Below are 12,735 nucleotides of genomic sequence, written 5' to 3' on the forward strand. Positions count from 1 at the left end.
GAGGAGATCCCTCAGGAGACCATCTGTCACCTCATCAGGAGCATGCCCAGGTGTTGTAGGGAGGTCATACAGGCACGTGGAGGCCACACACACTACTGAGCCTAATTTTGACTTGTTTTAAGGACATTACATCAAAGTTGGATCAGCCTGTAGTGTGGTTTTACACTTTAATTTTGAGTGTGACTCCAAATCCAGACCTCCATGGGTTGATAAATTTGATTTCCATTGATCATTTTTGTGTGATTTTGTTGTCAGCACATTCAACTATGTAAAGAAAAAAGTATTTAATAAGAATATTTCGTTCATTCATTCATTCAGATCTAGGATGTGTTATTTTAGTGTTCCCTTTATTTTTTTGAGCAGTGTATACATACAGTGGGGCAAAAAAGTATTTAGTCAGACACCAATTGTGCAAGTTCTCCCACTTAAAAAGATCAGAGAGGCCTGTATTTTTCATCATATGTACACTTCAACTATGACAGACAAAATGAGAAAAAAAATCCAGAAAATCACATTGTAGGATTTTTAATTAATTTATTTGCAAATTATGGTGGAAAATAAGTATTTGGTCACCTACAAATAAGCACATACTGGCTCTCACAGACCTGTAACTTCTTCTTTAAGAGTCTCCTCTGTCCTCCACTCGTTACCTGTATTAATGGCACCTGTTTGAACTTGTTATCAGTATAAAAGTGACCTGTCCACAACCTCAAACAGTCACACTCCAAACTCCACTATGGCCAAGACCAAAGAGCTGTCAAAGGACACCAGAAACAAAATTGTAGACCCGCACCAGGCTGGGAAGACTGAATCTGCAATAGGTAAGCAACTTGGTTTGAAGAAATCAACTGTGGGAGCAACTATTAGGAAATGGAAGACATACAAGACCACTGATAATCTCCCTCGTTCTGGGGCTCCACGCAAGATCTCACCCCGTGGGGTTAAAATGATCACAAGAACGGTGAGCAAAAATCCCAGGACCACACGGGGGGACCTAGTGAATGACCTGCAGAGAGCTGGGACCAAAGTAACAAAGCCTACCATCAGTAACACACTACGCCGCCAGGGACTCAAATCCTGCAGTGCCAGACGTGTCCCCCTGCTTAAGCCAGTACATGTCCAGGCCCGTCTAAAGTTTGCTAGAGAGCATTTGGATGATCCAGAAGAAGATTGGGAGAATGTCATATGGTCAGACGAAACCAAAATATAACTTTTTGGTAAAAACTCAACTCGTCGTGTTTGGAGGACAAAGAATGCTGAGTTGCATCCAAAGAACACCATACCTACTGTGAAGCATGGGGGTGGAAACGTCATGCTTTGGGGCTATTTTTCTGCAAAGGGACCAGGACGACTGATCCGTGTAAAGGAAAGAATGAATGGGGCCATGTATTGTGAGATTTTGAGTGAAAACCTCCTTCCATCAGCAAGGGCATTGAAGATGAAACATGGCTGGGTCTTTCAGCATGACAATGATCCCAAACACACCGCCCGGGCAACGAAGGAGTGGCTTCGTAAGAAGCATTTCAAGGTCCTGGAGTGGCCTCGCCAGTCTCCAGATCTCAACCCCATAGAAAATCTTTGAAGGGAGTTGAAAGTCCGTGTTGCCCAGCAACAGCCCCAAAACATCACTACTCTAGAGGAGATCTGCATGGAGGAATGGGCCAAAATACCAGCAACAGTGTGTGAAAACCTTGTGAAGACTTACAGAAACGTTTGACCTCTGTCATTGCCAACAAAGGGTATATAACAAATATTTAACGATAGATAGATAGATAGATAGATAGATAGATAGATAGATAGAAAGAGAGAAAGAGAGAGAAAGAGAGAAACAAAGAGAAGGGTTCACAACAACTGTTTCTGAATCAGAAATTTGCTGATTTGGGCCTATTTCTCCACTCATTTGGATTCTTTAAAATGTGTTTTCTACTTTACTTGCCTTAGCCTCTTCATGCTTCTTAAATGTTTTATTTTCTTTCCCCCTGCAATCATACAGTGGGAAATAAGAGGAGAGAGTGGGGGAGGGAGCGAGTCGGTTCAGTGACTCACATAGTGACAGCTCCGGCAGGCTGACTGGCACAGGGTGGCCCTAGAGTGGGTTATGAAGGATTATACTGCTGCTAAGAAAATATCTCCCAAACGAATGCCTTGCCTGCCTGTCTGCCTGCCTGCCTGTCTGTCTGTCTGGCTGCCTGCCTGTCTGTCTGCCTGTCTCTTGCAAGAACAATAAGGAAACTTTCTTGGGAGCGTCCTGTTCAAAGGGAACCGGTGCTCGCTCCCTTTAAACAGCATATACACTGGCACATGAAAAAGCCCTCCTGACAGACACAATAATGGCATCAATCACGTTCAACTTTCATATCCCCAAATGGAACATACCACAGAATTTATTCGGAACGACTCAGGGTGATGGCTCGGTTTTATGGGGACATATTTTGGGGGGGAGAGGGTCAGGCGAGTCGGAGAGTCAGGCGAGTCAGGCTGGCTCTGGCTTATGCGAGGCTGCGCCGACTTAGCCTCTGGCGCCCTGAACTGGCGACCCCTCCGCTCCTGCTGACGGCTCTCTGACAGTTGTCAGGCCTGCCGGGGAGACTGGGAATGTGGCGCGTGGGTGATCATTTCACAGCGAAGCCTCTGGAATGTGGGGAGCTGGTGTTTAATGCTATTGTTTTGTGCCATACCTTTCACAGAGCAGCAACAAGTTTGGATACGACTTTCTATATACAACCAACATTCACTCATCTATTAAAGGATGTATTATGTGCTCCATAGTTTCCATTTGCCTTTTGCATTTAGGCCTCTTTCCTAACTCTTAAAATAGGCTATAGCCAAGCCTGTTGGCTGTAGGTCAAACTTTTGCAAAGTATGCCAGTCTTATCCACGCTAACGTCTATTTCACTTTGTTATCAGCAGATGAGACTTGATAAGAAGCTATAAAATAGCTTCATGTCCATCAATAGAAAGTGCAGCCTATCGGAAAGAATTCAGACCCTTTCACGTTTCTACATTTTGATACATTACAGCCTTATTCTAAAATGGATTACATTTTTTTTTAAATCGACACAAAATACCCGATAATAAGAAAGAGAAAAAATGTTTAAAAATGTTTGCTAATTTATTACAAATAAAAAAACAGAAATACCTTATTTACATAAGTATTCAGACCCTTTGCTATGAGACTTGAAATTGAACTCAGGTGCATCCTGCTTTCATTGATCATCCTTGAGATGTTTCTACAACTTGATTGGAGTCCACCTGGTAAATTAAATTGATTGGACATGATTTGGAAAAACACACAACTGTCTATATAAGATCCCACAGTTAAAGTACAGAGAGATCCTTGATGGAAACCTGCTCCAGAGCGCTCAGGACCTCAGACTGGGGGCGAAGGTTCACCTTTCAACAGGACAACAACCCTAAGTACAGTCTCTGAATGTCCTTGAGTGGCCCAGCCTGAGCCCGGACTTGAGAGCAGAGAACAATGGGAGAAACTCTCAAAATAAACGTGTGCCAAGCTTGTAGCGTCATACCCAAGAAGAAAAGACTTGAGGCTGTAATCGCTGCCAAAGATGCTCTAACAAAGTACTGAGTAAAGGGTCTGAATACCTATGTAAATGTGATATTTAAGTGTTTTACTTGTAATACTTTTTCTAACATTTAAAAAAAAAACTGCTTTGGGGTATTGTGTGTAGATTGATGAGGGGGGGGACAATGTAATTTTAGAATAAGGCTGTAATGTAACAAAATGTGGAAGAAATGAAGGGGTCTAAATACAGTCCGAATGCACTGCTTGTCTACGTCAGCAGCGTTTTCCTTTTGAACTTCCATATGTCATCATCCATCTTATCACCTATCCAATCTAGAGATACCGGTTCGGGTGAAGGAAATAGGCATTTGATGTAAAAATAGAACTTATCCACGACAGACAGAGAGACATGTGCCCTGTCTGGGAAGCGGGCACCCTTTGTAACAAGGGAATCAGATATCGAAGGCGCAGGGGAATTACAGAAGTGCGAGGGGAAGAGATTGGAAGACGTGTCTCTCCGCGTATCTGACAGGAATCAGACGGCTTCGTCAAAGCTCTGCCTCCCCTCTGAACTTACGACCATTCCGTCTAGTAGGCTACCAAATATACACAGCGGCAGCAGTCTTCTGTCAGTATTCAGACCGCCGTTTGGATGTGAAACAATTTGAGCTTGGTGTGCGTCACTGGCGGGAATGCTCAGAGAGTCCTAGGAAACAGCGGCCCATCTCTCCAAAGTCTGCTGTGCCGTGTTCTGAATGCTCAGAGAGTCCTAGGAAACAGCGGCCCATCTCTCCAAAGTCTGCTGAGCCGTGTTCTGAATGCTCAGAGAGTCCTAGGAAACAGCGGCCCATCTCTCCAAACTCTGCTGGGCCGTGTTCTGAATGTCAGAGAGTCCTAGGAAACAGCGGCCCATCTCTCCAAACTCTGCTGCGCCGTGTTCTGAATGCTCAGAGAGTCCTAGGAAACAGCGGCCCATCTCTCCAAACTCTGCTGCGCCGTGTTCTGAATGCTCAGAGAGTCCTAGGAAACAGCGGCCCATCTCTCCAAACTCTGCTGCGCCGTGTTCTGAATGCTCAGAGAGTCCTAGGAAACAGCGGCCCATCTCTCCAAAGTCTGTGTTCTGAATGTCAGAGAGTTGCCGTGTATTTTTTAATGCAGAGACTTACACAAGACAGTTAGCTACCATCTTAACACTTATGTCTCAAGGTAAGTAAAGGCTTTCTCGTTCACCAGACACTTCTGCCTATGCACAATTAGCCTGAGGAAAAGGTTACAAGGTAAGCTACCTATGGACATTAAAAGACAGCCCCCAAAAGCACAAGCATTGGTTGAAGCAGGCCTTTCCTGTGGTTGTGTGTGTGTGTGTGTGTGTGTGTGTGTGTGTGTGTGTGTGTGTGTGTGTGTGTGTGTGTGTGTGTGTGTGTGTGTGTGTGTGTGTGTGTGTGTGTGTGTGTGTGTGTGTGTGTGTGTGTGTGTGTGTGCGTGCGTGCGTGCGTGCGTGCGTGCGTGCGTGCGTGCGTGCGTGCGTGCGTGCGTGCGTGCGTGCGTGCGTGCGTGCGTGCGTGTGTGTGATTGAGTGAGAAAGGTTTTTTCTAACCTTCAGGAGGCAAAGTGCAGGCCTTGGGCTGATTGTTGTTGTTGGCCAAAGACGTCCTGCGAGGAGGACTCCCACCAATCAGGTCTGAGTGGTGGACCCTGGCCACGGTAGGGGACTGGGGGATGCTGGGTAGTGTCCGGGACTTGGCCAATAGAGGCCTCTGCAGCTTCCTCTCCAACGACCTGGTGGTGAGACAAATCAATAACAGGTGATCAGTAATATAACAGTACATTAATATGGACTTTCAGCAGATGTTATTTTACTGACTTGGAGTTGATATAAATTGTATGAGGCAGCAGGAAGCCTTGAGGTTAGAGTGTTGGGCCAGTAACCTAAAGGTCGCTGGTTTGAATTCCGTAACCGACAAGATACATTTTCTTTGCTACCTAGATAGGCGTGCTAAGTTTGTTAATAATAAAGTAAAAATAAAGACCTGGCCGTCCCTCGAAACTTTCAGCTCATACAAGGAGAAGACTGATCAGAGATGCAGCCAAGAGGCCCATGATCACTCTGGATGAACTGCAGAGATCTATAGCTGAGGTGGGAGACTCTGTCCATAGGACAACAATCAGTCGTATATTGCACAAATCTGGCCTTTATGGAAGAGTGGCAAGAAGAAAGCCATTTCTTAAAGATATCCATAAAAAGTGTTGTTTAAAGTTTGCCACAAGCCACCTGGGAGACACACCAAACATGTGGAAGAAGGTGCTCTGGTCAGATGAAACCAAAATTGAACTTTTTGGCAACAATGCAAAACGTTATGTTTGGCGTAAAAGCAACACAGCTCATCACCCTGAACATACCATCCCCACTGTCAAACATGGTGGTGGCAGCATCATGGTTTGGGTCTGCTTTTCTTCAGAAGGGACAGGGAAGATGGTTAAAATTGATGGGAAGATGGATGGAGCCAAATACAGGACCATTCTGGAAGAAAACCTGATGGAGTCTGCAAAAGACCTGAGACTGGGACGGAGATTTGTCTTCCAACAAGACAATGATCCAAAACATAAAGCAAAATCTACAATGGAATGGTTCAAAAATAAACATATCCAGGTGTTAGAATGGCCAAGTCAAAGTCCAGACCTGAATCCAATCGAGAATCTGTGGAAAGAACTGAAAACTGCTGTTCACAAATGCTCTCCATCCAACCTCACTGAGCTCGAGCTGTTTTGCAAGGAGGAATGGGAAAAAAGTTCAGTCTCTCGATGTGCAAAACTGATAGACATACCCCAAGCGACCTACAGCTGTCATCGCAGCAAAAGGTGGCGCTACAAAGTATTAACTTAAGGGGGCTGAATAATTTTGCACACCCAATTTTTCAGTTTTTGATTTGTTAAAAAGGTTTGAAATATCCAATAAATGTCGTTCCACCTCATGATTGTGTCCCACTTGTTGTTGATTCTTCACAAAAAAATACAGTTTTATATCTTTATGTTTGAAGCCTGAAATGTGGCAAAAGGTCGCAAAGTTCAAGGGGGCCGAATACTTTCGCAAGGCACTGTATGTGGCCAGTGCTTAACCATATGATGAAAAAAAGAGAACCACCTACCGATTTGTATACAGATCAATAACAATCATAATCACCAAGGTTCTCATCTCAATATAATGAAATAAGAGAGTAGTCATACGGTAGTGAATCAATATCTGTGGTAACACTATAACAAGTCTAATAGGCCTTACTCAGAACAATGCATTCACACAAAGCCACAATCAACATTAATAGGCTGTAACAGCAAAAACCTATTAATAAATGGAGAGTGAGCGGGAAAAGTATTTGATCCCCTGCTGATTTTGTACGTTTGCCCACTGACAAAGAAATAATCAGTCTAATTTTAATGATGGTTTATTTGAACAGTGAGAGACAGAATAACAACAACAAAATCCATAAAAACACATGTCAAAAATGTTATAAATTGATTTGCATTCTAATGAGGGAAATAAGTATTTGACCCCTCTGCAAAACATGACTTCGTACTTGGTGGCAAAACCCTTGCTGGCAATCACAGAGGTCAGACGTTTTTTGTAGTTGGCCACCAGGTTTGCACACATCTCAGGAGGGATTTTGTCTCACTACTCTTTGCAGATCTTCTCCAAGTCATTAAGGTTTCGAGGCCGACGTTTGGCAACTCGAACCTTCAGCTCCCTCCACATATTTTCTATGGGATTAAGGTCTGGAGACTGGCTAGGCCACTCCAGGACCGTAATGTGATTCTTCTTGAGCCACTCCTTTGTTGCCTTGGCCGTGTGTTTTGGGTCATTGTCATGCTGGAATACCCATCCATGACCCATTTTCAATGCCCTGGCTGAGGGAAGGAGATTCTCACCCAAGATTTGACGGTACATGGACCCGTCCATCGGCCCTTTGATGCGGTGAAGTTGTTCTGTCCCCTTAGCAGAAAAACACCCCCAAAGCATAATGTTTCCACCTCCATGTTTGACGGTGGGGATGGTGTTCTTGGGGTCATAGGCAGCGCCTCCTCCTCCAAACACAGCGAGTTGAGTTGATGCCAAAGAGCTCCATTTTGGTCTCATCTGACCACAACACTTTCACCCAGTTGTCCTCTGAGTCATTCAGATGTTCATTGGCGAACTTCAGACGGTTATGTATATGTGCTTTCTTGAGCAGGGGGACTTCGCGGGTGCTGCAGGATTTCAGTCCTTCACGGCGTAGTGTGTTACCAATTGTTTTCTTGGTGACTATGGTCCCAGCTGCCTTGAGATCATTGACAAGATCCTCCCGTGTAGTTCTGGGCTGATTCCTCACCGTTCTCATGATCATTGCAACTCCACGAGGTGAGATCTTGCATGGAGCCCCAGGCCGAGTGAGATTGACAGTTAGTGTTTCGTTAGTGTTTCTTCCATTTGCGAATAATCACACCAACTGTTGTCACCTTCTCACCAAGCTGCTTGGCCATGGTCTTGCAGCCCATTCCAGCCTTGTGTAGGTCTACAATCTTGTCCCTGACATCCTTGGAGAGCTCTTTGGTCTTGGCCATGGTGGAGAGTTTGGTTTCTGATTGATTGATTGCTTCTGTGGACAGGTGTCTTTTATACAGGTAACAAACTGAGATTAGGAGCACTCCCTTTAAGAGTGTGCTCCTAATCTCAGCTCATTACCTGTATAAAAGACACCGGGAGCCAGAAATCTTTCTGATTGAGAGGGGGTCAAATATTTATTTCCCTCATTAGAATGCAAATCAATTTATAACATTTGTTGACATGCGTTTTTCTGGATTTTTGTTGTTGTTATTCTGTCTCTCACTGTTCAAATAAACCTACCATTAAAATTATAGACTGATAATTTCTTTGTCAGTGGGCAAATGTACAAAATCAGCAGGGGATCAAATACTTTTTTCCCTCACTGTATATATGGCATTTAGCAGTCACTTTTAGCCGACGTGCAGTGAATGCATACATTTTCCTGTCATCCCAGACGGAATTGAACCCCTGAACTTGACGTGGCTAGCGCCACAATTAGGCAGACTTGCCATTAGACAGTAGAAGCGATTGCCTCAGGCCTGACTTCATCAAGGGGTCTCATGAGCTAGGCATAAAAACATATTAAAATAATGACCCCCCATGCTCCTCTCAAGGTATAATAAATCAAAATCTGTATAAGTTAGAGATATATTTCACTGATGTCAGCCTTTCGCACCTGAGGAGCAAGGTAGCAGATCTACCGCGGTGTTTGTCAAACCAGGAGAAAAAAAATTGGTCTTCTCACGAAAACGTCTGTAGCGTCTCAACGGTTTGACCTATAAATTATTATGACCCCTCTATGGAAAGATGAGACTCCCACGAACACGATGGTGTTTGTTCACAAGTGTCTGAAGGTACCCTGGTACTTGGCCCCAAAATGTATGGAAGTAAATAGGTTATTTCCACATCAAAGGTATACAGGTAATTCCACTGCACAATTATTATTTTTTTAATTCCTGAGCTTTCTTATATCGCAGATATAGGACAGACACTTCAAAACATACTTCCTTTTGATAAAACATTGCATTCTCTGTTCAATGCATTTCTATGGGTTAATAGCAGTAAGGCTAAAGTCAATGTTTCATCAAATTATTGATTAATTTTTTTATATACCTATAGGGGTCCTAAAACTCTAAATAAATAGCAAAATTATCTTTGGTATGACCATTATAAAACTATTACTTAGTTTAGTAGTAGTCTTGTGTTGCCATACCTCCATAATCACCCTTGGAGGTCTGGAGAATTTTACATTGCAAAAACAGTTTGAACGGTCTGCTGGGAGCCAAATTTTTATTGGATGTTACATTTGTGACTCGTTTCAGGAAACTAGGCGTATGTTGCACATCACTACTTCACAGGAGAGGCATTTGAACATTATTTTTAATTTTTTTATTAAAAAAATACATTTTTTGGGGCCATGAAATTCCTTCTGGAACATGTGAAACTTTCATGTGCCTTAAAAACAAATAATTACAGTTTTTCTCAGTCGCTTTGGTGCATTTCTTAGATCAAAAGTGCAATTCTTGATACTACTTGTACAAATTCCAAATCATCTAGTCACTTCTGCACATCATTAAAGCAATTTCTTATTCCTTTGAACAAATTGCAATTGATAATGTACAAGTGTCAGCTTTTTTCCACATGATCAATTGCTCATGTCATGTTGATCAAAATATAGTAGAAAAAAATAGTACAAAATATGTAGTAGTGGTTCTCTGTTGAATAGTCTTACCCCTCAAAACATCTAGGCATTAGTTCCTTGCATAAGCCATTACATGCAAAATTGTTGAACTATTTGTCATAAACTGTCAAGCATAGTTTTACACATTTCTATTAGACCTTTTGTACAAATACGTGAATTGATGAATCGTGCAGGGGAAATTGACCCTCACTCATGAAGGAATGTAAAGTGTTAGTTCAACCAACAATCAACCAGTTGTCTAAATTGCTCAAAGGTGCATCTCATGAAGAATCAATTGGCAAGCATATATAGACAGACCATAGCACAGAGTTGCAATGTTTTACAGTAAAATGTGTGTTCGCATAGTTTTGTCTATGTGAAAGTGTGCGATGCATCACTGCATTTCTCCCCACATAGGACTGCAAGATTACCTCAAACCGGTGGCAGAGGAGCCCTTTTCACACCTCAACAGGAGGAGGCTATTTGCACCATGGTCCTAGCAAACAATGCCATGAGACTCAGGGAAATACAAAGGACCATTATAGAAGACAATGATGTCTTTGAAAACATCCATACGGTTAGCATCTCAACCATCGACAGGGTGCTGCATAGAAACCAGATGAGTATGAAACAGCTGTACCGTGTACCATTCCAAAGGAATGAGGACAGAGTTAAGGAGCTACGGTACCAGTATGTACAGGTAAAACATATATCTCTGTAACTACTTTACAGCAACATTTTATAGTGATACATAGTACAGTAAGCATAAACTGCACACATTTCCATTGCTGTGGAAGGAACATGCAATATATGTGCATTTTATGTCACTCTTCCTTACCAAAACAAATTCAACTGTCTGTTCTGGGATATAGCGTATAATGGAGTTGGAATCAAGTGAACCCTCTCACAACTTTGTATACGTGGATGAGGCTGGCTTCAACCTGACCAAATGCAGAAGGAATATCGGAATATATCGGAATATCATCGGTCACAGAGCTACTGTGGATTTGCCAGGCCAACGGGGAGGAAATATCACCATGTGTGCTGCTATTTCGGAGCATGGTGTCCTAACCCATATCCCCCTTATAGGGCCATACAACACCCAGCATCTACTCAACTTTTTAGAGACTCTCTACAGGGCTCTCATCCCTGATGATGAGAGGGGTCTGTTTAGAGAGGATTTGCCAAAGTATGTGGTCATTTGTGATAATGTGAGTTTCCATCGATCAAACATCATAAGGCAATGGTTTGTGACCCACCCGAGGATGCTCATAGAATTCCTCCCACCTTATTCACCATTCCTTAACCCAATTGAGGAGTTATTTTCAGCATGGAGGTGGAAGGTGTACGATCGTCAGCCACACACACAGATGACCCTGGCTGCAATGGATGCAGCATGTGAGGACATCACAGTAGACGCCTGCAGAGGATGGATAAGGCATTCTAAAAGATTCGTTCCACGTTGCATTGGAAGGGAAAATATCCGGTGTGATGTGGATGAGAATATGTGGGCCGACAGACAGGAACGTCTGGATGTGTAGAGACAGCACAACAGTGCTGCGGGCAAAGTTGTGCCTTAGGGGTGGTTTCCTGTGTTTCTTTCTAATTTCGTTTTTTTCCTTTGTGCCCCTTGGGTTGTCCAGTCTCTTTCAATCAATAACCCACATACAGTATATATGTAAATAGTACTGTTGAAATTGATATATGCCATAGAAGTGCAGCTTTGTGAATTTTCAATACAGTAACTGTCATCCAAACGGTAGCCTAAGTTTACATCAGGTAATACTGTCAAAGTACACAGTTACATTGACAACATGCCTAAACATTTTGACGACCTTGTTCGTGAACAATGACTCAATGACTTATCATTCTGATGACACTGACATGATCATTGGCATGAATATTTACTTTTGAGAGATGTACTAAGGATTTTTAGTGACTGACTAGCTATAGAAACATATCTATTGTATATTGCAGTTTGTACAAATTGTTCTGAGAAATGCACTCATTATTTTGCACATGTTAGGGATGATGTGAAAAATGCACCAAAGCCACTGAGAAAAACTGTAAAAACAAAATCATTACGAGCATAGTTGGATTAGCCACAGAAAAGGGCAGGAACCTTCCCAGTAGCCATGATTGGCTGAGATAATGGATGGGCTGGACATGCCGAGAGGTGAGTTTGGATTGGTCTGCCGTGTGGCACGCTTCTGTCTATAACACAAACTGCTTAGTACGTGTAGGAAATCCTTTCTAAATCGTATTTTTTGAAAGATATCACGAAGAACTGAACAAGTGTTGCTAAGGCTCTTCACTTTCTGGAGGACAGAGGTTTGAAATCAGTGGAATACCCTGTGGAAGCAGAGGGATAGCATTTGATTGCAACTGCAGAGGAAGTCGAAAAGAGAACATAGAAGGCTTTTGTATAAAACGCCTGCCTGGATTACATTTTCAAACTAAGGGCAACCATGGCATCTGTGACAGAGAGGGAGAAGCATTCATCCATGTATACGGGTAAGAGACTCTAGCTGGCTACATTTACAGATATTATGTTTCTTGGTTTCTAATTTTGTCAGAAAGTCGTTTTCATTGCAAGTTAAAGCGTACTGTTAGTTTGCTGGCTGACTATCGTTACGTGTATGACGTGTAGTAAGATTATTCATATCTCAAATCCATTTGCATTGCTACTATAGCCTAATGTTAGCTAGCTAGCTAACATTGAACCTAGTTGGTTAGCTTTAGCTACCTGTAGATTAATACAGGGTAGTAACGTTATGAGTTGGGATTATGGTTCATTGTTTAGCTAGCTAGCTGAATAAAAGACTCCACTATGCAAGTAACCATTTCACTGTGCCGTTTACACCTTCTAACAAACTAGATTGTCATTACTAATTTCATTTGCATACGGATGAGATTATTGGTGTTACCTTTTTCATAACGACGACAACAACAAGT

The 12,735-nt window shown here is 42.7% G+C and overlaps 1 protein-coding gene across 4 annotated transcripts in view; it reads right to left on the bottom strand.

Moving 5' to 3' along the window:
* LOC118365752 (ankyrin repeat and fibronectin type-III domain-containing protein 1) overlaps positions 1-12,735 on the bottom strand; it is a 287,901-nt gene that overhangs the window by 196,144 nt on the left and 79,022 nt on the right. For all 4 annotated transcript variants that reach the window (XM_052488465.1, XM_052488464.1, XM_052488459.1 and 1 more), the window contains one exon: positions 5,121-5,302. In XM_052488465.1, coding sequence (XP_052344425.1) covers positions 5,121-5,302 — 182 coding nt within the window. The remainder of the gene's footprint in view (positions 1-5,120; positions 5,303-12,735) is intronic.

The sequence above is a fragment of the Oncorhynchus keta genome, chromosome 3, assembly GCF_023373465.1.
Source record: "Oncorhynchus keta strain PuntledgeMale-10-30-2019 chromosome 3, Oket_V2, whole genome shotgun sequence".
Classification (NCBI taxonomy): Eukaryota; Metazoa; Chordata; class Actinopteri; order Salmoniformes; family Salmonidae; genus Oncorhynchus; species Oncorhynchus keta.